The sequence below is a fragment of the Cornus florida genome, unplaced genomic scaffold (genome assembly GCF_030987335.1).
Source record: "Cornus florida cultivar Cherokee Brave unplaced genomic scaffold, ASM3098733v1 CherokeeBrave_3.0.0_Hap2_Chr11, whole genome shotgun sequence".
Classification (NCBI taxonomy): domain Eukaryota; kingdom Viridiplantae; phylum Streptophyta; class Magnoliopsida; order Cornales; family Cornaceae; genus Cornus; species Cornus florida.
Window position 1 is genome coordinate 40,648,255 of NW_026775581.1, and position 25,314 is coordinate 40,673,568.

The following is a 25,314-nucleotide window of genomic DNA, read 5'->3' on the forward strand; positions in this document are numbered from 1 at the left end:
TTCTTTTGTGTATATCTATTGTACTAGATGACACATATCATAGATTTGCATGAGGGCAGCCACCAAGCACTAAGGTGTCAAGCCCACACAATAGTCAAAATCTAGACCATGCACAAAGACTAAAACACCCCTCAATAAACACAAAATCCCATTCATGCCATTTGTATGAAAATGTCCACAACACCCTTTCACAACTAACCAAATGCCAATTATGCTATTTTCCATAATAAAAGGGTACTTTTCCATTCATATCCTATTTGCAAAACAAAAAGTCCATAATGCCCTTTATGAAACAAATAATGACATTTAAATTATTTAACCACATTTGTAACTTAAATCATAATTTCTAATAATAATAAAAAAAACTAAAATGCATGAATGCCACCATGTGTAGAAAATAATAAAAATGCAAAAATGCAAGTCCTCATAGAGTCCTCAACATACAAGGATTTCGTTCCCGAAATCAAGTCGTACCTGGGGAAGAAAACAAACTCGGATACGCAGAACGAACATCCTGTTCCCATTCCCACGTAGCCTCCTCAACACCGTGATGTCGCCACAAAACCTTCACAAGAGTCACCGTTTTACACCTTAACACTTTGTTCCGAGTGTCAAGAATCTGAACGGGTCCCTCTTTATAAGAAACATCCTCATCAATGTCAACATCAACCCAACTCAATACATGTGATGGATCCGGCTCATACTTCAGCAACATCGAAACATGAAACACATTATGGACCCAGTCCATCTGTGGTGGCAATGCCAATCTGTAATCAACCTCGCCCACTCGATCCAAAATCTCAAATGGCCCAATGAAACGGGGTGACAACTTGCCACTATTTCCAAATCGTATCAATCCTTTTCGTGGAGAAACCTTGAGAAACACATGGTCTCCCACCTCAAAGGATAATGGCTGTCTCCGTCTATCTGCGTAACTTTTCTGTCGGCTCTGAGCAGTCAACAACCGCTGCCGAATCAACTTAATCTTTTCTGTGGTTTCCAATACAATGTCTGGCCCTATGGTGGTTGTCTCACCCACCTCAGTCCAACAAACAGGAGAACGACAAGGCCTACCATACAATGCCTCAAAAGGAGCCATCTCAATGCTTGACTGATAGCTATTGTTCTAGGCAAACTCGATAAGAGGTAAATGATCCTCCCAACTACCACCAAAATCAAGTACACAGGCCTGAAGCATATCTTCTAAGATCTAGATAGTACGCTCCGACTGGCCGTCCGTCTGCGGATAGAATGCTGTACTGAAATGCAACGGTGAACCAAACGCTGTATGAAGCCCTTTCCAGAACTTCGATGTGAACTTGGCATCCCTATCCGAGACAATGGACAATGGAACCCCATGCAATTTGACGATTTCCCTGACATATAATCTGCCCAGTGCCTCAGCAGAATCTGTCATCTTAACAGGCAAAAAGTGAGCGGTCTTAGTCAATTTGTCAATAATGACCCAAACAGACTCATTCCCTCTCGGTGACCTCGGAAGTCCGGTCACAGAATCCATAGCAATACACTCCCATTTCCACTGTGCTACTGGCAATGGTTGCAATAAACCTGCAGGTCTCTGATGCTCTGCCTTTACCTGCTGACAGGTAAGACATCTAGCAACAAACTGTGCTACATCTACCTTCATCCCATTCCACCAATACTGGCATCTCAAATTATGATACATTTTTTACCACCTGGATGCACAGTAAGACAAGAAGTGTGAAACTCTCGTAACACATCCTCCCGACAAACTGTAGGAACCACAAGCAAACCTCTGAACCGTAAACCACCATCCATATGCAAGGTCCAGTCCTTTACTGTGTCCCTACCGGAAATCAACTGATGAATAACAGCTAAATCTGAATCCTGTCTCTGTGACTCAATCACCCGTGTAACAAGAGTAGGTTGAACCACAAGACTAAACAAAAAAGCTGATTCATATCTAACACTGTCATCACAACACTGCAGTCCCATCTCTGCCAAATCCTCCAACATCTTCCATTTCCGAATGGCTAACCCAGCCATAACTCCACGAGATTTTTGGCTTAAGGCATCTGCTACCACATTCGCCTTACCTGGATGATACTGCAAATTAAGATTATAGTCTTCCAAATACTCAACCCATCGCCTCTGTCTATTGTTCAAGTCCTTTTGAGAGAAAAGGTACTTGAGACTTTTGTGATCTGAGAACACCTCGAATCTCTCACCATACAAATAATGCCTCCAGCTTTTCAAAGCAAAAACAACTGCTGCTAACTCCAAGTCATGAGTGGGATAGTTAAACTCGTGAATCTTCAATTGTCTAGATCCTTAAGCCACTACCTTGCCACCCTGCATCAACACACAACCCAGACCATAAGCATCACAAAAGACAACATAACCCAAGCCACGCTCAGGTATCACTAGTACTAGAGCTGTAGTCAATCTTATTTTCAATTCCTGAAAAGATGACTCACAAGCTTCAGTCCAATCGAATCTGATCCCCTTTCGAGTCATCCGAGTCATAGGAGCGTCTAAGCGAGAAAAGTCCCTCACAAACCTGCGGTAATAACCTACTAAGCCAAGAAAACTCCGAATCTCATACACATTTTTTGGACGTTCCCAATCCAGAATTGCTTCTATCTTCGAAGGATCAACTGAAACCCCACTGCCTGAAACAACATGTCCCAAAAACTTCACCTCTTGGAGCCAAAATTCACACTTTGAATACTTGGCATACAAATGGTGTTCTCTCAGCATCTGTAACACTATCCTTAGATGAATCTCATGATCCTCTCGAGATCGTGAATACACGAGAATGTCATCCACAAACACTACAACAAACTGATCCAGATATTTGTGGAAGACACGGTGCATCAGGTCCATGAATGCCGCTGGCGCATTCGTCAACCCAAAAGGCATCACAATGAACTCATAATGACCATACCGCGTACGAAAAGCTGTCTTTGGAATATCCTCATCCCGAACTCGTAACTGGTAGTACCCAGATCTCAGATCAATCTTGGAAAATCAAATAGCTCCCCTCAACTGATCAAATAAATCGTCAATCCGCGGTAAAGGATACTTGTTCTTGATGGTTGCATGATTCAATTTCTGATAATCAATGCACAACCTGATAGAACCATCATTTTTCTTTGCAAACAACACTGGTGCGCCCCATGGTGAAACACTAGGCCGAATAAAACCCTTCAGCCTCAAATCATCCAATTACTTTTTTAATTCCTCCAACTCTGCTGGTGCCATATGATACGGAGCTATAGAAATCGGTGCAGTACCAGGCATTAAGTCAATCACAAACTCAACCTCTCTTCTAGGAGGTAAATCCGGAAACACATCCAAGAACTCACAAACAACTGATGCATAAACTGTCTCCACATCACCATCTTCTTCAGCTAAAATGCTAGCTAAGAAGAAATCACAACGATCCCAACCACGAACACCATAACAAGCTGAAACCAAGGAATCACCCCGATCTCCTACAAACACAAAACAATCTCCCTCCGGCGTACACACTGAAACTCTACCACTGAAGTAATCAATGGTGGCACGAAATGATGATAACCAATCCATTCCAAGAATGACGTTAAACCCTATCATCTTAAGAAGGATAAGATCAAAAACCAAAGTCCGCCCAGCAATCACAATGACGTAATCCCGCACCACTCTGCTCACAACTAATGAACCACTGACCGGCGTGTCAATACACATGCTCGGTCCAAGCAGCCAACCTCCAATCCCGAAGAAAATGCAAATGTGCATGAAATAAATAAATGAGATGCACCGGAATCACACAAATTGCGAGCCCAAGATCCAAAGACTGGAAACATACCCCTCACCACTGACGGTCCCGAAGATGACTCAGGAAGTGCATACACTCGGCCCTGGGATATCTGAGCTTGTGAACCTCCAGCCTGAACCCCGGACTGCTGAGCAGTCCCTGAAGAAGTACCCCTCCCAGCTGGTCTAGATCCCTGTGAAGATACAGCTGGCTTTGGTGGTCTAAACCCAGACTGTACTGCAGTAGACTGAGATGGTCTCTGTTGTGTACCATGACCACTACCAAAACCTCTGGCTGAGCTACCAGTCCTCCTCGGACAGTCTCTAACCCTGTGGCCCTGCTGCCCATATCCAAAGCAAGCTCCCGTAGAAAAAGACTGTGGACAATAAGACACATAATGACCAGGCTACTGACATCCGAAACATATAACCTCACTTCTACCTACTCTGGATGGTACGGAAGTAGAAGGAGTAGGTCGGCCTGACTGCTGTCCTCCAGACCTAGATGAACTCTCTTTCTGCCTCTTGTTAGACTGACCCTCAACCCCTGAATCACTGGCTCGTCTTTGCTTCCACTATTCCCGAGTCTGATTTTTATCATTTAGTTCAGCTTCAACAATTAATGCCCTTTCTACAGCCTCAGGATAAGTCTGTAGGCACTGTATTGCCACAAAAGTCCTAATCCGATGATGGAGTCCCTCTACAAACTTATGGACTTTATCTGATTCCTTACTTACAATCTCTGGAGCAAAACGAGAAAGAGAAGTGAATTTATTCTCATAATCTGTCACTGTCATAGAGCTGCTCTGAAACAGAGAGATAAACTCCTTGTGCAGCTCCCATCTTTTAGTCGCAGGAAAGAAGTTATTGTAAAATAACTCTTTGTAAGCATCCCACGACAATGTGTTCACATCCATTCTGTTAGACACTGACTTCCACCACAATTTGGCATCCCTAGTAAAGTTTTAGGTAGCCAACAAAATCTTCAAAGAATCATTTTCAACTGCCAGAGCATCAATATGCTTTTCCACCTGGTCAAACCAATCATCTGCTAACAACGAGTCAGTCCCACCCTCAAACAGTGTAGGCATGAGTCTGACAAATGTAGAAATAAGTTTGAGACGTCTTTTTGTCTCATCTTCCCCTGCAGACATCACTGGTGGTGGCAAACCTCCCTATCCCACAGGGTGAGATGTAGAACTTTCCCCAGACCGTCCAACTGCAGACCCAATCTGTTGGCCTCTCGGTGCCTTGTCCTTCCTACGATGCGGCATACTACAATGAAATGCAAGTCAATAACAATGTCACTATCCACAGTCCTAAACTGACTTATATGAATAAAAGCCATTAAACACATAGCATGCTTACAAGACAAATACTAGATAAACATGTAAGCACATAGGACAATGCAAACCCCTACAGACATAGCTGTAGACAGACCTCTACTCGTTGTCCCTAGGTTATAGGAACCATGCTCTGATACCACAACTGTCATGCCCCTAGACCGTAGTCAGGGTTGTGAACACAACACGTAAACAATTACAGTCTCACAATCACTAATATCCCTGTAACCTGTCTCAACCACACATCCACCTATCTAATTCCTTTTTACAAAACCAAGACTGAAAGTAAATAGGTAAGACGCACATATTACAACTTTAAAGTTTTAAAGTCTGAAATAACATTTATTACATACCAGGAATACTCTAAAGAAATATAAACCAAAACATAGTTTATCATGCAGAACAAAACACAACAACACCAGCCCCGACTTTGTTTATAGCTGAGGAGGAACACCCTCCACACCATCCATGCCATGACCTGAAAAGATGTGTATAAAATAGGAATGAGCAACCACAGCTCAGCGGGAGTTACTTAAAATGCACTCCTTAACACCTCCGTGAATCCAGACAAAGAATAGACAAAGGGTAATGGAATCATAGAAGCTCAGGAAAAACAGAATATAATATGAGATAATAAAATGATGTGTCATGCAATGCTAATACCAATGCCAATGCTAATGCCACTGACACTTCTCACTTCCCAAAAATCCCATTTCCATTACAAAACAAGTTAATGTAATCCGCCCAGGATTGCTCCACAGTACCACGAGAAGGGAGTTGGTCATCTATCCCTGATACAAGGCCACTCCTTGTGATCATTTGGGGCTCTAGTGACACAACTACGCGTAGAGCCACTCTTTACGTCTCCTCTAGATTCCCATTAACTACACAGACAAGGCAATTCCTTATCCAGTTTTCAAATCATTGATTCAAATTCCTTTTCCAAATTCACAGATACAAGGCACCTCCTTGTTATCCAGTTTTCAAAACCATTTAGTGAAACATTTTCACTTCCCTTTTCATTTCAACATCATCCCCATGCTTATGTGAGATGCATGTACATTTGTATAACACGATATACAAGTAATGAAATAAATATGGAAATCTCAACTCATATACAATATCATGGTATTGCATTTTAATCCATACACAAGCATGTTGAAATAACAGGCTAACTAATCCATGGTTGCATAACATAGGAAATATGTTTTCTATCTCACATTTACCATATAACAACTTCTACAGTGCTTTATAACATTAATAAAACAAGTACAAAACTTCCCATTTCAAGAAATATTATAACTACCAATATTGTAATTTTCAGGTAGCAGCCTATGTTTACAGGGTCATAACTTTTTCCACAGTTGGAACTAAGGCTAAAATTGGTATCATTGGAAAGCTTGTTTCGAGATAATCAATTTAGACTCCAAAATCACTCAATTTGGGTGTAAAATGAGGAAGTTATGGTCAGTTGAAATTCAGGTTGCTGTGTAGAAAATTCTGCAGATTAAAGCGCGAACCTGACAGCCTATGTTTGAAGGGTCATAACTTTTTGCACAGTTGGAATCTAAGGCTGAAGTTGGTATCATTGGAAAGCTTGTTTTGAGCTAATCAATGTAGACACATAAATCACTCCATTTGGATTTTAAATGAGGAAGTTATGGTTAGTTGAAATTCAGGTTGCTGCGCAGAAATTAAGGTTGGCAGATTCGTTTTTCAGCAATGTTTTAAGCACAAAACACACAAACTTGATTCCTTAAAGGTAAAGGGTGTGAGAGTTAAGTAATCCTACCTCAAAGAATCTTGAAAATCCTTGCAAGAACAATTTAAAAGCCCAAGGATTGAATCAAAGCCACCAACTTTGTAAACAAAATGAAGAACACCCTCTTTGAAATACAACCACCTCTTTTCTTTTTTAAATCAGATTTTGACAACCCCACAGGTGGAAAATGCTCACAACTTCAACATCAAAAAGGAATTATTTGATCCTAGGAATCTTTTTCATTCACAAACCCTCCCCAAATTCTTAACACAAGCATCCCAAATTAAGCTTGCAAAGAAGATAACTAGGGAAAAGAAAACAAAGGCACGAAATGGTATTGCAGAATATTTCTTTTGTGTATATCTATTGTACTAGATGACACATATCATAGATTTGCATAAGGGTAGCCACCAAGCACTAAGGTGTCAAGCCCACACAATAGTCAAAATCTAGACCATGCACAAAGACTAAAACACCCCTTAACAAACACAAAATCCCATTCATGCCATTTGTATGAAAATGTCCACAACACCCTTTCACAACTAACCAAATGCCAATTATGCTATTTTCCATAATAAAAGTGTACTTTTCCATTTATATCTTATTTGCAAAACAAAAAGTCCATAATGCCCTTTATGAAACAAATAATGACATTTAAATTATTTAACCACATTTGCAACTTAAATCATAATTTCTAACAATAATAAAAAAAAAACACTAAAATGCATGAATGCCACCATGTGCAGAAAATAATAAAAATGCAAAAATGCAAGTCCTCATAAAATTGATGCCTAAACAATAAAGTATGCTTTACATATATATAATATCCTTACTATTTGTTGTATTATAATTTGCCATTCGTAATATATAAGGTTGTTGCTATATATTACATACTATGTGTTTAGCGTACCAATATGTGCAATGAAGATGTGGTATGTGATCCTATGATTATGAGTTTAGATTGCATATGACTTTGGCATTTATCGGCTAATGCTAAGGCTGTATTTTCATGAGCATAGGTTGTGTTGCATGCATGTCATGGCATTTTAGTGTGCTAGATGGATTAGCTAGGTAGGATGTGTGAATCCATAGGTTTCTACCTTATGACTAGGGTTGGATAGATGTCATGGGACGTTTGTGGTATGTGTGGTAGGTGGCATGATAGAAACCTAGTTTGTTAGTCAATGAGAATGGCCAGTGTACGAGTTTCTCTTACCAGATTTATTAGTAAAGGAGGACATGTTGTTGATTTATAAATTATGCTTTGTGTTGGTCTTAATGTTCAAAACAGTTTGCACTTTTAATGTCAAATGAGTGCTCCCAGGCCTAAAACTGCGATATCCCATTGATTCTGGTGTACTCAGACCATCTATGGTATATACATAGGTAGTTTTGTAATTCTACATTCATATGAGCTCATTTTAAATGGGTTGAGGAACGAAACATTATGTTGCAGATTCATTTCACATGCCATTATAGCTCAAATTCTGGTTCAACATGTGTAAATGGGCTACAGAGTCTCTCAAGGGCTTTTGAGTCATTTTACTTTTGTATCTAGTCTTTTTACACTTGCTTAGGATGCTGTATTGTAGTTGACAACTTAGAATTTTAAGTTATTTAAATATACGCAGATGCAACAACAATTTTTAGTAAATATTGACAAGCATCTATTCCAGGGGTATTTTGGTCTTTATGCATGACGAACACTTGTGTGACACGTGTCTAGTGGTCCTTGTCTAAGAATGCGAGGTCTGTTATTTATTTCTTTGGCCTTAAGCCTCAATTCTCTTATTAGTTTACAACTAATGCATGTGTTGATGAGTGATTAAGGTGTGAACAACATGCACTAGTAGATAAAAGAGCTGAGTTGGCAAGGGCCTTGTGGTCCTTTCATTGAGGGAATGCCAGAATATTCCCTTCTCCAATGATGGGTTGATTGTATTTCCTTCTTAGGGTAGAATTTCAGCTCAAGGTATCCTAAATATATACTGTTAAAGCAGTGGCCTGAGGTTCACAGCATTTTGATCCACTTTTGAGAACCCTAAACAAGCTGTATTATGGACACACTCTAGACACTATGAACTATAACCACATTTTTGAGTTTTGAGAACAATTTATGAGTTTAATTTCCCTCAGAAATCTGTATATTGAGTGTGAGTGTTTAAGGATGATGAGGAGCCATGTTTGTTGCTGGTTTTCTGGTACTGAGAGCTGGTTTGAGGAGTCAAAATTTGTCGTTTGAGGCAAGTTTATTTTACCATTTCACATCTGTAGAAGTCTTGTTATTGCATATACTTGTAGTGTTTTGTATTTTTTGATATTTTTTAAATTTCTTATTTATTTTATTTTTGGTTGTTGTTTTACGTGCCATATGGTTTTTGAAGTGTAATTAGGGTATTTTTATAAGTTAGAACTCTTAGAAATGCATTATAGGTCATTTTAGCATTTTTAGATTTTTGAGCCGAGAGGTCCCACATGGGCGCCGGACCTGGATTTTCATGCTTAAGAATTTTTTTGGGTTTATTTTCTTTTCAGCATTATTTATTTAATGCTTTTATGTGTAAAATTATGGATAAATATGTGTTTGTGGCATGGTTGTAATTATATAGTCATAGGAGGACTTTTAGTCATTTTGGTGGTCAAAGGTTGACCCCACCATTGACTAAGCATATGATGAGGGGACACCTTTTGTTTAGACTCTTGTGAGGTGAGTCGTTAGGCGTAGCTTTAGGGCTTTGTGGGTTGATTGTGGATTTGTTGGTTTTGGGCCATGATAAGGTTATGAACCTCTTAGGCTCCTTATTTGTTCGGGATGATTCCTCTGAGATTGTGATTTTCTTGGGTGGGTGTATGGCACTGTCATACTACCGTATTGGCTAGCTACGAGTATAGTTCGGATGGAATCGGTGCAGACTTTTATTTCGGTAGGCGTAGTCCTTTGATCGATGATGATGATGATGTGAGTTTGAGGTTGTTAGGGGCGTAAGATCTCTTGAGTTTTGTTTCGAGCGTCTTATGTTGAGACGATGATTGATGGTTGTTTTGAGGTTAGTCATAGTGATTGATTTGGTTGTTTGATGGTATGGTTATAGTTGCCATTTCTTTTGAGTTCTTTTGTGTGAAGACGCTTTTAGGATTGAGTAGATTAATTGATGTTCTGGGTAGCGAAAGCATTGCATTTTTAGTGTCACTTGTAGTGTCACCTTGAGGTTTAGAGATTGATTGTTTGGGTCCTACCATTATGGTAAGGACTCACGTTTGTTTTGAGACATGTTGTTGTCGCGTTGGTTTTTGGAGTTAGATCATGCCTAGGACTGATCTTCCTTTTCACTTTGATACACTAGGACACGATGTCCATAGGGTTCATTTGTTGCATCATTCTCTGCAGTTTTGTTTACTATCATGTTAGTAGTATTATTTGTTATATCACGATGTATGAGTAGGTGGAGGTGTATCCACATGTATTTTCTTATCGTCTGGCATTCGCATTCCCTACTTCTATGCTTAGAGATGCCATGTTGTTGTTGTGCTTTAGTGACATGATTTTGTGCCTACGTGGAAACGTGTTACATATATCACTAACTTTACTTATACGAGTAGATTTATCTTTATAGCAATGCATTCCCTTGTTATATGCATTGATAGCCATTTTTAGTGTTACCATTGTTTCATTCTCGCATGACATATGGTGTCTAGGCGTGACTTTCCTTTTGTTCACTTTAGGAGAGCACGAGCTAGTGTCGTGTTCCTTTTATCTGCACGTAGTATCTTTACGAGCTTTTGCTGTGGTTTCGTAGTGGAATTCCTTGTTAGGGAATTACCATATCTTATTTCATTTTGGTTTGTCCACTTCCCTAAGGTGGGAAGAATGTTTCATTTTTTGTGTTTATTTTATTGACACTTGTAGGAAAGCAAGGTTTTTCCTCTTTTCATGGTTCGTGTTAGGGATTTCATAAAGAGTGAGTCTCTTTTCTTCATTGCATTGTGTATAATTGTGGGTTGGTTGATCTGTGGAGATCATCATAGTTGTTTTGAGCCCTTGGTGAGGATTTGATTGATTTTGGTCGACTTACTTCCATATAAGGGGTGGAGTCTTTAACCTTGGTGTCTTTCGTTTTAGAGATAGAGTTGTAATGTTGTCCTTGTTAGGACTGGTGGTCTTCATTCCGTGTTTTCCTTTGGGGAGTTTTAGCCATGATCATTTATGGAGTTGCTGTGCTCGGTGTGAATGGTTTGATATGAGGTCATTTTACGGGGATGTGTGTCTATATCATTGAGGATTTGCTTAATTCGTTGAGTGAGCTTGATACTCTTTTAAGAATGTCTTTTGGAGACTTGTTTCAAGTTAGAGTCTTGGATGTGGTGGACTTATGTTTTGAGGGTTTCGTAGTTTATGATAGGGATTTTGATCCAGTGTTGAGATTTCGGTATGTGGCCTTATAGTAGGTCTGTTTCAGGATGGTGTGTGGGACTTTTGATGTAATGTCTTATAGTGAGGGTCGTTGTGATTTTGGAGGTATTGATATTTTCTGATTTTGTGAAGTCCGATCCATTGGCTTGAGGGCACAGACTTGTCAGGCTTTAGATTCGTGACTGGTGTTACTGATTGTGTTGTTTTGAGATGTAGGACTTGTTAGTTTTGCATGTATTGAGGATTTGAGGCCTTAAGTATGGTGGTGCATATGACATTGTTGTCAAAGTTTTGAGATTGGCCAAAATAGTTCGGCCGGACGTCTTTGGACCATATCCGGACTCTCATAAAATGCTTGGTTCCCGTAATGCTTTTGGTATAATTATTTTTGACATTAATGCTATTTGTATCGAGAGGTTTCATGGGTAGACTTAGTGGGGGCATGTTATGGATTAATACTATGTACTGTCGTGCTATCGTACGAAATTCTACTCCGTGGGTAGGTGCTTATTGCCGTCGATGCTACCTTACATTACCCAGCTAGTAATGTAAGTGTGGGCGGGCACTAAGCGCTTTTGATGCTACCAGATATTTGAGTACGTTGTGAGTGGGTTCTTGTAATACCCCTAATTTTACAAAGGATAGTCCTAAAATTTCATTAATTATTTAAGTGCAATTTTTTAAATGATTAATTGTTTAATTGCTTTGATGGTTGTTACTTTATGTACTTGTTTTAATTATTGATTTAGTTGTCGTTAATTTATTTAATTGAGTTACTGTTTTAATTATCGATTTAATTGTTATTTAATTATTTTGTGGTACTTTGTTGTTTTAATTATTACTTCAATGTTATGTTTTAATTATCTTTAATCAGTTTTATCATGACTGTAGCATTGGTTGTATATAGGTTACATAGTTCATAGCTGACATTGAATTTAACTTAGTTTTCTCTATGGGCCGAGTAAATTCAATTAGGGTTTAAGGGAGCCTAGGATTAGTGTGGCCTATAAATACTCATCTAAGGGGTCTGTCTAGGGTTTTAGAATACCATTACGACACAGTAAGGTTGTGAGAAGTTTTAGAGACGGTTGGGAGGAAACAGTGAGATAAACTAAGGTTTCGCTGGAGAATTTAGACGGGGAAAGGCTAAAGGCAAGTTCTAACCTCATCTCTTTCCCTTTTACTCGTGTTCTTTACATGCCTAAGTAGTTCCAGGAAAACATTAAACGGAATTAATTGATTGACTTAATTAACTACGCATGTTTAGAATTCATTATATCAGTATGTATTGAAACTTGTTGTAAACTGCTTATTTTGTGTTCAACTGTGCAACTGCTCTTTTAAAGTACTGTTAATCAATGTATGAAGGGGGTAGATGGGTTTTCTCTGGGGAGGTTTGAGTACAAACAAAGGTGTTAGAAGCTGTAGCAGAGAGGGACGAAAGTAGTGCAGGCAAATGGAGACGAAACAAGCAGACAGATGAGAGGGGGAAGTGGAGGCGGCTCCAAAAGCCCACGGAGCCGGCTCTACATGGTTAGGAGCCGGCTCTACCATGGTTTTGAGCCGGCTCAAGCATAAGTTGAGGCAGGTCCACCTTGTGGGAGCCTGCTCTCCTCGTGTGTTTTCCAGTTTTTTAGTTTTCTGCGGGTTCTGGGCAACTGCAGATGGATTTGTAAAGTTTTGGATTGGTTTATGGGTTGTTCTAGGGTGGTTCAATCTAGTCTAGTCTAAACTTATATTAATGTCTCAGAAACTATGGTAGTACAGAACACATCATTGGGAGCAAGTATAAGACATAGTAGGAGACCTTTCAGAAAGTTGATGTTTTGGTGTAGAGGTGAATGATTCGAGCTGCTCATGGGTTACTGAGCAAGTGCTTTAGGGAATTAATGATTTAAATTGTGTCACAGTATTATGGAAAAATAAGCATGACAAGTATGATAACTTTTTGTTATGCTTAATGAGACTTTTGTTGCTAATTTCGCAGTAACGGATCATGCAAAGTTTCTGGAGGTTGTGGAATGGTTTTGAATGAACATATTAAATTTGACGTTGTTAATTTTATGCTCATAGTGGAACATAGGATGGATTATATCTATTCTCTGTAATTTAAAATTATTAGAGAACCATGTACCAGTAGGGCAGACCAGCATGTTATATATATTTTTGTATACCTGTAATGAATTCTGGTTGCCTGTGTTATGGACTAGTTGATAAATGTTTTCATTGTTAATGTTATCAACTGTGAAATAGTTTGGAACATTTAGTAATTACAATTATTACCTGTGTTGTCAACTGTGGATGTTGGATTACATGCACCGGTATGGAACAGTTGCATGCCTAGGTTTGGATTAGTTTCAAAATACTAAATCCTACCTACACGGAATAAGGGAATGGATATTAACATAAATCCTACTTAGAATTGAGTCAAAGAAGCTGTATATGCTGAATGACTACTCGGATTGCTCGAAAGTTATGTTAAGTCAAAGAAGCTGTACAAGCTGAATGACTAACTGAACTTTGTATGGATGGGATGGACTTTAAATATATATATTATGGTACTACGATCTGAGCTTAAGTCTCAGAGTTGTCGGTTAGGGAGCGTATATGTAATAGGATGCGTAACTGGATATGAACGGTTGAGGTATACCCTGTTAGGTCTAGGTACTCATGCCTACCTTTGGGTGCGTTTTTGCATGTTGCCTTCTATTCAGGTTGAGACCCCCTCCGTAGTCCAGTGAGAGTTCTGTAGTGTGAATATACTTATGTAAGGACTATTAACTACTGTTGAACTGCTTAGGATGTATATGCGTATTGAGTTTCTGCTTGGATTATAGTAGGTTAGAACTTGTTCGTAGGCCTGACCCACTTCTATTTTTCCAGGTACGCGACAGTTCTAGACTTAGACCTGATCGTGCTGAGGAGAGATTACTACTCACTCTTCCGACAACGTAGGACTCTCTCCGTAGTTTATTTTTGGATGTTTCTTCCTGTTATTATTATTTCTTTTTGGATTGTTATTAAGGGTCCACTAGAGATGGATTCCCGAGTTGTTTAAACTATTGGAGGTTTTTGGATTATTGGGATTGAAATATTTATTTTAAAGAATTTTATTTTAATTTCTTTCAGCTCATTATATTATTTCTTTAATCACTTTGTATTCCGTGTTCGTTTTTAACATATTAATTGTTTGATATCTCTTGGGTTTGGGCCTGGGCCTGATCAACCCGTGTCTCGGATCCAAGGGGTATCACAGTTGGTTTCAGAGAACTCTAGGTTCAAGTGTCTCTAGGATGTTTCGTATTAGGTCTTCCGCATAACGTTTTCTCTTGATTAGAGCATAAGTTTAGGATTCATTGTACTCCTTACGGTTCATGTAGAAATGGTACCGATGTCTGTTTATTCCGTGTTAACAGATGGTTAATGCCAGGAGGGGACGGAACTTGCAAGGGAACAGGCAACAGAGGAGCTGCACGTAGGCAGCAGGAACACCTACAGCGTGAGCAAATGGAGGAAGAGCAACAAAGGTTTGGGTTTTAGGATGATAATGGTCAGTTTCAGGACGAGGTTCAGCAAACTCGGGATCAGGGAGGAGATCCAAAGTATCCTCCTCATATCAGTGATCTCATTGCTCGGGCTATAGAAGCTGAGGTAACAGTTGCACTTCGAAATCAGCCTTAGGTACAGCCGGCACTGCTACCAGCACTGGTTGTTTAGATTGATACTTGGGATAAAGTTAGGAGTTCTTTCACAAAGGGAAACCCACCTGAGTTCACAGGCTCCACCGATGAGAGAGCAGCTCACCAGTGGAAACAGGACATCAAGCGACATCTTCACTTGGTTCAGTGCACGGAGGTTCAGAAGCAGATGCTTGCTACATTCAAGCTAGTTGGGGATGCACTACAGTGGTGGGAGTCAGTTACTACCACAGAGGAGAGGATGGCATTGACTTACGATCAGTTTAGTGCACGCTTTGATGAAAAGTACTTTCCTTATGTAGTCAGGGCAGCTATGAAGATTGAGTTTCTAAATCTGCAGCAGGGGAATATAACAGTGGCGGAGTATGAGCAGCAGTTCACACGCTTGTCTCTCTTTGCACCGGAGGAGGTGGATACAGAAGAGAAGAAGCGCAACAGTTTCGTCAAGGGACTGATGTGGTCTATCAAGAAAGCTATTACAGGTAGTCCAACCTATACTACCTATGCTTAGGTGGTAGACGTCGCTCTACAGCAGTATTAGTTGACTGTGGACATCAGATAGGCCAAGGGTGAGAAGCGGGGTGATAGAGACTCTACTAACTAGTCAGCTGAGAAAGGGAATGGGAACGGACACCGACAGAATGACAAGGGCAGATTCCAGGGACAGCAGCCTTGGAAGAAGCACAAGGGTGGTTCAGATGCTCCCAGGGATGTGGCACCTGTTCAGCGACAGCAGAATGGGGGACCACAGAAAGGACAGGGTCAGCCACAGGCCAACCAACAGAGGAGGCCATTTGGTACTTTCCAGGGTAGTTGTTATACTTGTGGAGAGTATGGTCACACTTCCAAGCAGTGTCCTACAACAAGATAGAGACAGAGACAGGGACAGGGACAGCATGTGCAGCAGGGGTAGAGGGCGCCAGTACATTTACCAGCTCCACAGGTTCCACAGATTCAGGGACAGACACATCTGGCTTTACCGGCACCGCCGCAGCCTCAGGGACAGGCACCGCAGCAGTTACATTATGGCAGGGTGTACAACTCTAAGCCACAGGATATGCAGGCACCTCAGGCTGTTGAGGGTAAGTTTCCTATACATGATTTTTATGGACGTGTTTTATTTGATACGGGTGCTACACACTCATTTGTAGCTAGGACTTTTGTTACTTTGTCTGGGATGACGACTCGGGTATGCAATAGACCTCAGGGTATTTCTACACCGTTAGACAATACAACCATTCTTTATGAGAGTGATGGACCTGTGACACTAGACATTGGCAGACTCAGATTTCTAGCCAACCTATTGGTCCTGGACATGCACACTTATGATGTGATACTTGGGATGGATTGGTTGTCTCACTACCATGCCCAAGTTAATTATTTTGATAGGTCTATTGTGTTTACCATACCTGGTCAGGACATGTATGTCGTCGCTATGCCACGTTCTAGTGGGGTCATTAGCACTTATTTGTTCCATGTGGAGGAGGAAACGGAGGAAGGGACTACTGTATCATTGGATAACATACCGATTGTACAGGATTTCCCGGATGTATTTCAGGAGATTCTAAGGTTACCACCTAGTCGCGAGATCGATTTTGTGATAGACTTAGCTCCAGGCACTGCGCCGATTGCTAGGGTTCCCTATAGGATGGCACCAGTGGAAATGCGCGAGCTGAGGGATCAGATTCAGCAGTACTCAGCCAGGGTTTCATTCGTCGGAGTACTTAACCCTGGGGAGCACCAGTGCTGTTTGTGAAGAAGAAGGATGGTTCGCTCCGCCGCCTGTATATAGATTACAGGGAGTTGAACAAGGTTACGGTTCGTAACAAGTATCCTTTGCCCAGGATTGATGACTTGTTTGATCAGTTGAAGGGAGCTACTTATTTCTCTAAGATTGATCTGTGTTCTGGGTATCATCAACTGAGGGTTAGGGAGCAGGATGTTCCTAAGACAGCATTTCTCACGAGATATGGTTCTTATTAGTTTCGTGTCATGCCGTTTGGGACAACTAATGCACCTGCAGTGTTCATGGATTTAATGAACAGAGTCTTTCGGGTTTATTTGGATTAGTTTGTCATTGCCTTTATTAATGATATCTTGATCTATTCTAAGTCAGAGGATGACCATGCTAGACATCTTCGCATAGTCTTGCAGACGCTTCGTGAGCACCAGTTATATGCCAAGTTCGAGAAGTGTGAATTTTAGCAGCGGGAAGTGAAGTTTCTGGGTCATGTGGTGTCAGAAAAGGGGATAACGGTTGATCCAGCCAAGGTTTCAACTGTGGTAGAGTGGGGACAGCCCACTTCACCTACCGAGATTCAGAGTTTTCTCGGTTTAGTAGGATATTATCGTCGGTTCATCCAGGGGTTCTCCAAAATAGCAAGACCACTCACTCATCTAACTAAGAAGGGTGTACAATTCGTGTGGGATGAGCACTGTCAGCGAGCTTTTGATAAGCTGAAAAGGAAGTTGACTTCTGCACCGATTCTGGCTACTCCACAGAGCGGGATAGAGTATCTTGTCTACACGGATGCTTCGTTGCAGGGTCTTAGATGTGTTCTGATGCAGGAGGAGCTACCGATTTCTTATGGATCTCGGAAGCTTAAGCCTTATGAGCTTAATTATCCGACACATGATTTGGAATTGGCAGCTGTGGTCTTTGCCTTACGTATTTGGAGGCATTATCTGCTAGGTAAGTCCTTCAGATTATTCAGCGATCACAAGAGTTTGCAGTATTTATTCACTCAGCGGGAGCTGAATATGAGACAGCGCAGGTGGTTGGAGTTTGTGAAAGACTATCACTTTTCTATACAGTATCATCCAGGGAAAGCGAATGTGGTGGCGGATGCACTCAGTCGCCGAACTGTTGGTAGTCTTTCTGTTTTATTCACCACTGAGTGGAATACTTTGAGGAATATGGATGAGTTATCAGATGCTTTTATGGCTTGTATGGTGGTTACACCTTCCATCATTCACAAGGTTTTGAAAGCTCAACTCACGGATCAGCAGTGCATAGTCAAGGTTGCAGAGATAGCTTCTGGGGAAGTTCCATTTTACTATGTTGGGACTGACGGAGGCTTAAGGTATAAGGGACGCTTAGTAGTACCTTTTGCTGACGATTTGAGGAAGGATGTGATGGCTGAGACTTATCACTTTGAGTTTTTGGTTCATCCAGGAGGGGATAAGATGTATCAGGATATGAAGAGGCAGTTTTAGTGGGCTGGTATGAAGAGGGACATTGCACTTTTTGTTTCTCAGTGTAGTACTTGTTAGATGGTTAAGATTGTTCATCAAAGGCCGCCGGGAGCTCTACAGCCACTACCGATTCCGGAGTGGAAATGGGAGAGCATATCTATGGATTTTGTGGAGGGATTGCCGAATTCTTTCAAAGGTTAAAACTCCATTTGGGTCATTGTGGATAGGTTGACTAAATCAGCGCATTTCTTACCTATTTGCATTGACTACACCTTAGAGCAGTTGGTGAGGCTTTACATTTAAGAAATTGTGAAGCTACTTAGTATTCTATTGTCTATTATATCAGACAGGGATTCGAGCTTTGTGTCTGGCTTTTGGAAGAGTTTTCAGCAGGCTTTGGGTACAAAATTGCACCTTAGCACTGCCTATCATCCTCAGACTGATGGACAGACTGAGAGGGTTAATCAGATTATGGAAGATATGCTACGGTCGTGTGTTCTTGATTTCAAAGGCCACTGGGAGGATTACTTACCACTTGTATAGTTTGCTTATAACAATAGTTTCCAGAAGACTATTAGGATGGCACCCTTTAAGGCGTTATACGGCCGACCGTGTTGATCTCCTGTTTGTTGGATGGAGGTTGGTGAGAGTAGATTCTTGGGTCCTGAGTTCATCAAGGATACTTCTGAGAAGATTGCTCTTATTCGAGATTGCATGCGTACTGCTCAAAGTAGGTAGAAGAGTTATACTAATTGTCACACTCGTGCTTTGGAGTTTCAGGTTGGGGATCAGGTTCTACTCAAAGGGTCGCCTAGGAAGGGTGTAATGAGCTTTGGGAAGAAGGGGAAGTTGTCACCGCAGTTTGTCGGTCCATTCATAATTACGGATCAAGTTGGAGCTGTCGCTTATCGGTTGGCACTTTCGGATAATTTAGATCGTGTCCATAATGTGTTCCATGTTTCTATGTTGCGAAAATTTCTGTGAGATGAGGATCGGTATTAGCATATTGATGTTGGGGAGATTGAGTTGCAGTTGGATGCAACTTATTTGGAGCCACCGTGTCGTATTGTCGACCGTCGGGATCAAATCCTTCGTAACAAGGTTATCCCTTTAGTTCGTGTTCAATGGAGTCACCATAATGAGGCTGAGTCCACTTGGGAACGGGAGGATGTTATTCGCTTGCAGTTTCCTGATATTTTGGAAGAAGGTAAGAGCAAATTCCGAGAACGGAATTCATTTTGTTAGGGGGGAAGAATGTAATACCCCTAATTTTACAAAGGATAGTCCTGGAATTTCATTAATTATTTAATTGCAATTTTTTAAATGATTAATTGTTTAATTGCTTTGATGGTTGTTACTTTATATACTTGTTTTAATTATTGATTTAGTTGTCGTTAATTTATTTAATTGAGTTATTATTTTTAATTATTGATTTAATTGTATTAATTATTTAATTGTTATTTAATTATTTTGTGGTACTTCGTTGTAATTATGTTATTTTTAATTGATTTAATTGTTATTTTTAATTATGTTTTAATAGTCTTTAATCAGTTTTATTGTGACTGTAGAATTGGTTGTATATAGGTTACACAGTTTATAGCTGACATTGAATTTAACTTAGTTTTCTCTATGGGCAGAGTAAATTCAATTAGGGTTTAAGGGAGCCTAGGATTAGTGTGGCCTATAAATACTCATCTAAGGGGTCTGTCTAGGTTTTTAGAATACCATTACGACACAGTAAGGTTGTGAGAAGTTTTAGAGACGGCTAGTTTGAAACAGTGAGATAAATTAAGGTTTCGCCGGAGAATTTAGACGGGGAAAGGCTAAAGGCAAGTTCTAACCTCATCTCTTTCCCTTTTACTCATGTTCTTTGCATGCCTAAGTAGTTCCAGGAAAACATTAAATGGAATTAATTGATTGAATTAATTAACTATGCATGTTTAGAACTCATTATATCAGTATGTATTGCAACTTGTTGTAAACTGCTTATTTTGTGTTCAACTGTGCAACTGCTCTTTAAAGTACTGTTAATCAATGTATGAAGGGGGTAGATGGGTTTTCTCTGGGTAGGTTTGAGCATAAACAAATGTGTTAGAAGTTATAACAGAGAGGGACGGAAGTAGTGTAGGCAAATGGAGACAAAACAAGCAGACAGATGAGAGGGGGAAGTGAAGGCAGCTCCAAAAGACCATGGAGCCTGCTCTACATGGTTAGGAGCCGGCTCTACCATGGTTTGGAGCTGGCTCTACCATAGGTGGAGGCAGCTCCACCTTGTGGGAGCCTGCTCTCCTCGTGTGTTTTCCAGTTTTTGAGTTTTCTGCGGGTTCTAGGCTACTGCAGATGGATTTGTAAAGTTTTGGATTGGTTTATGGGTTATTCTAGGGTGGTTCAATCTAGTCTAGTCTAAGCTTATATTAATGTCTTAGAAACTATGGTAGTATAGAACACATCATTGGGAGCAAGTATAGGACATAGTAAAAGACCTTTCAGAAAGTTAATGTTTTGGTGTAGAGGTGAATGATTCGAGCTGCTCATGGGTTACTGAGCAAGTGCTTTAGGGAATTAATGATTTAAATTGTCACAGTATTATGGAAAAATAGGCATGACAAGTATGATAACTTTTTGTTCAGCTTAATGAGACCTTTGTTGCTAATTTCGCAGTAACGGATCATGTAAAGTTTCTGGAGGTTGTGGAGTGGTTTTGAATGAACATATTAAATTTGATATTGTTAATTTTATGCTCATAGTGGAATATAGGATGGATTATATCTATTCTCTGTAATTTAAAATTATTGGAGAACCATGTATCAGTAGGGCAGACCAGCATGTTATATATATTTTTATATACCTATAATGAATTCTGGTTGCCTGTGTTATGGACTGGTTGATAAATGTTTTCATTGTTAATGTTATCAACTGCGGAATAGTTTGGAATAGTTGGTAATTACAATTATTACTTGTGTTGTCAACTGTGGACGTTGGATTACATGCACCAGTATGGGACGGTGGTATGCCTAGGTTTGGATTAGTTTCAAAATACTAAATCCTACCTATATGGAATAAGGGAATGGATATTAACATAAATCCTACTTATAATTGAGTCAAAGAAGCTGCATAAGCTGAATGACTACTTGGATTACTCGTAAGTTATGTTAAGTCAAAGAAGCTTCACAAGCTGAATGACTAACTGAACTTTGTATGGATGGGACGGACTTTAAATATATATATTATGGCACTACGATCCGAGCTTGAGTCTCAGAGTCGTCGGTTAGGGAGCGTATATGCAATAGGATGCGTAGCTGGATATGAGAGGTTGAGGTATACCCTGTTAGGTCTAGGTACTCATGCCCACCTTTGGGTGCGTTTTCGCATGTTGCCTTCTATTCAGGTTGAGACCCCCTCCGTAGTCCAGTGAGAGTTCTGTGGTATGAATATACTTATGTAAGGACTATTAGCTATTGTTGAACTACTTAGGATGTATATGCATATTGAGTTTCTGCTTAGATTGTAGTAGGTTAGAACTTGTTCTTGGGCCTGACCCACTTCTAAATCCTACCTACATGGAATAAGGGAATGGATATTAAAATAAATCCTACTTATAATTGAGTTAAATAAGCTACATAAGTTGAATGACTACTCGGATTACTCGTAAGTTATGTTAAGTCAAAGAAGCTGCACAAGCTAAATGACTAACTGAACTTTGTATGGATGGGACGGACTTTAAATATATATATTATGGTACTGTAATCTGAGCTTGAGTCTCAGAGTCGTCGGTTAGGGAGCGTATATGCAATAGGATGCGTAGCTGGATATGAGAGGTTGAGGTATACCCTGTTAGGTCTAGGTACTCATGCCCAGCTTTGGGTGTGTTTTTGCATGTTGCCTTCTATTCAGGTTCAGACTCCCTCCGTAGTCCAGTGAGAGTTCTATAGTGTGAATATACTTATGTAAGGACTATTAGCTATTGTTGAACTACTTAGGATGTATATGCGTATTGAGTTTCTGCTTGGATTGTAGTAGGTTAGAACTTGTTCGTGGGCCTGACCCACTTCTATTTTTCCAGGTACGCGACAGTTCCAGACTTAGACCTGATCGTGCTCAGCAGAGACTACTACTCACTCTTTCGACGATGTAGGACTCTCTCCGTAGTTTATTTTTGGATGTTTCTTCCAGTTATCGTTATTTCATTTTGGATTGTTATTAATGGTCCACTAGAGATGGATTCCCGAGTTGTTTAAACTATTGGAGGTTTTTGGATTATTGGGATTGAAATATTTATTTTAAAGAATTTTATTTTAGTTTCTTTCAGCTCATTATATTATTTATTTAATCACTTTGTATTTCGTGTTCGTTTTTAACATATTAATTATTTGATATCCCTCGGGTTTGGGCCTGGGCCTGATCAACCCGAGTCTCGGATCCGAGGGGTATCATAGTTCTAGTCACTATTCATACTGCCATGTTGCTTTTAGCTAGGTACCTTGATTCAATATGTAGTTGTCTTAGAGTTCTTTTGGTGATTGTTGTTGGACCAGTATGTTAGCTCGTTAGGAGAGGTGTTCATGGTTTTGTATCTCCCTATTCTTTTGTTTGATCTCAAGGCTTTAGGAGTTGTTGTTTAGTACTCGATGATCTATTCCTTGATGTGACCTCGTGTTTGGTGTTTGACTTTTGACATAGTGTGGGTATTTGGTCATATTTCTTTTTAGAGTGTTTTGTGGTGAGCACGTGGGTGCAAATGACATTGGGACGGGGCCATTTTTGGTAGAAGTTGTTATGTTCGTTGTGTCATGAGTACGCTGGTGTAAGTGGCATTGGTCTGTGTATTTTCTTTTGGTTTTGGGATCGCAGATGTAGCGTGTTATGTGGGATGCTCGGAGATGTACTCCGTAGTTATCCTGGGATGGCCTTCTGTTTTGTCGAGGCTGGATTTCGTAGACGAAATCCCTTTAAGGTGGGTAGATTATTAAGACCGTGTATTCTTTCTACTTTTATGATTTTACATCATTCTTTTTATTATTTTTTATATTTTATATCTTATATTTATTATTTTATTTATTTATTTGATTTATTCTTTTTTTGCGTTGCCTTAGGGTTTTGTTACGCCCGATGTAGGTTTCGATACTCGGAAACGATTTCCGGCATCACGTGCATCGCATTATTTTATCTTTTACAGTCCGTGCATGACTTAATTTCGTAGAAAAGCATGCTCGTTTTATTTTATTTTCCAGGGGTATGGATGCATGGTTTCTTCGGAAACATTTTTTTGTTTTTCGGGGTGCTTTATGTAATTATATATTTGAGATATTTTGCCTTATGGACTTTTGTGCAATTGTTGCACTGAGATATAATGGAGGGACTAAGTTGTAATTTGGGAAAAGAGTGACAAGTGGCACTCTCCTATTAGCCCATTTGTTGACTTACCATTGGATACACTTGAAAGCCTAGATTGGTGACAAGTGTAAGCTTGAGATCAAACCTTGTGAGGAGGCCTAGATGGGTGACAACTGGAGAGTGGATGTGTGTGTGTGAGAGAAGTAGTGTTGGTATGGTGTGTTTGGCCAATAAAAGGGTTTTAAGTTAGTGGGATTTCATGTGATTGCATCTTCTTCACAAAGCCACCATTGTTGAACCACAAAACCCTTGCTGCCATTTCTCAATTTCAAACCCTCTCCCATAGGAATTTGGTGTTCCACTTTGAAGATCAAATCTTCCTCTCTTCCATATCTAGAATACCTTTTTACTGTTTTTCATTTTGACCTTGTTTGCCTCGGATTCTAGAGGGACAATCCTCTAGTGGGCAGTTTGAGAAAAACCAGAAACCCTTGACTCCATTTCTAAAATTCAAACCCCTTACCTTAGGAATTTGATCTTTCACCTTGAAGATAAAATCTTCCACTCTTCTTTATCTAGAACACCTTTTTATAGTTTTTCAATTTGAGTTCATTTGCCTTGGATTCTGGAGGAACAATCCTCTAGTGAGGTAGAGGTTGTCCTATGTTTATCCTCTTGTTGTTTCTTGTTTCATTTGTTATTAATATACATTGTATGAATGTAATATGATGTTCTAGGGTTATATTAGATTAATATTAATTATATCTAACCTAGGGTGTCATTTTTATACAAGCTTGATATGTGATTATTCTCTTATATTGTTGTTGTTTTACTTTGTAAATAATGAAATTCTAGTGTAACTTCTTGTTGTTACTATATTGTTCTAAAATTATTATTGCCATTATGCGTGATATGATAATTGACCATGTCATTGTTAAGTTAGGGATTTAATGAATAATATGTTAGTATGACTAAAACTCCTATGTTGATTACCTTGTTTCATTTAGTGATGATTTGAAATCACATGATTTGTTAGTGTAACTTTAGGGATTTTATTAAATTATTGTCAATGATTTAATTGTGTAATTAACACTATGTTGTTGTTAAATTCATGGAATTGGAACTCATTTCATATTAGCTTGAATTGATTTCATATATTGATAATGTTGTAGTGACTTGAATTGATATTTATTGTGGACTTGACATTATGTATGCCATCATAGCTTGAGGACTTAGGGCATATCTTGTGTGTAGTTACAAAATTGGATGCGTATGAAAGTTGATTACTTGCATTGTTCACATTACTTGGTAGTTGTAACTACTTGATTTGATTTTGGAAATACTTGGGGCAAAGAAACTTTGATATGGCTAGGGTTTGGCCCTAGTACAGGAGGTATGAGTTCTCCCTATAATATAGTGCGCACTTAGGTAGTTCTTTGATGGTTAATGCCTGAAACAACTTGTTGTCTTGCGTTGTAAGTTCACAACCAGATGTTGTTTCCAAGTTTTCCATATTGTTTTATTTCGTGTTCATTTTATAAGTTGACATTACTTTTGAAGTTGTAGCTTGTTATTTCATTGGAGGTTTCAATATTGTTGTACATTTTACCTTTGTGGATTTCTTTCAAATTATTTCAAATATAGCTTAGGATGCTTCCTTAGCTTCCCTTTGAAACTTAGACGTTAGGAGGCATGATCCACATGAATTCGATTTATATTACGCTTATAAAGAATCGTTGGAACTTTAGGGTATGCGAATATGTTTTTCCTACGAGTAATGCAAGTTACTCA

General features: G+C 39.6%; 1 protein-coding gene across 1 annotated transcript; it reads right to left on the bottom strand.

The window, feature by feature from the left end:
• Positions 1-3,210: 3,210 nt before the first annotated feature.
• On the bottom strand, positions 3,211-4,934 carry LOC132280988 (uncharacterized). Its single transcript, XM_059782731.1, has 5 exons — positions 4,759-4,934; positions 4,518-4,623; positions 4,239-4,355; positions 3,833-4,157; positions 3,211-3,731 (listed from the first exon to the last, which is right to left on the bottom strand). The coding sequence occupies exons 1-5, from the start codon at positions 4,932-4,934 to the stop codon at positions 3,211-3,213; spliced, it is 1,245 nt and encodes a 414-aa protein (XP_059638714.1).
• Positions 4,935-25,314: the final 20,380 nt, after the last annotated feature.

Coding starts and splice junctions, on each gene's coding strand:
- LOC132280988 (XM_059782731.1), bottom strand. CDS start 4,934: ATGTCTGCAGGGGAAGATGAGACAAAAAGACGTCTCAAACTTATTTCT. Junction 4,356..4,517: donor CTCGTTTTGCTCCAGAGATT/GTAAGTAAGGAA, acceptor ACTCGGGAATAG/TGGAAGCAAAGACGAGCCAG. Junction 4,158..4,238: donor GACCTACTCCTTCTACTTCC/GTACCATCCAGA, acceptor TATTGTCCACAG/TCTTTTTCTACGGGAGCTTG.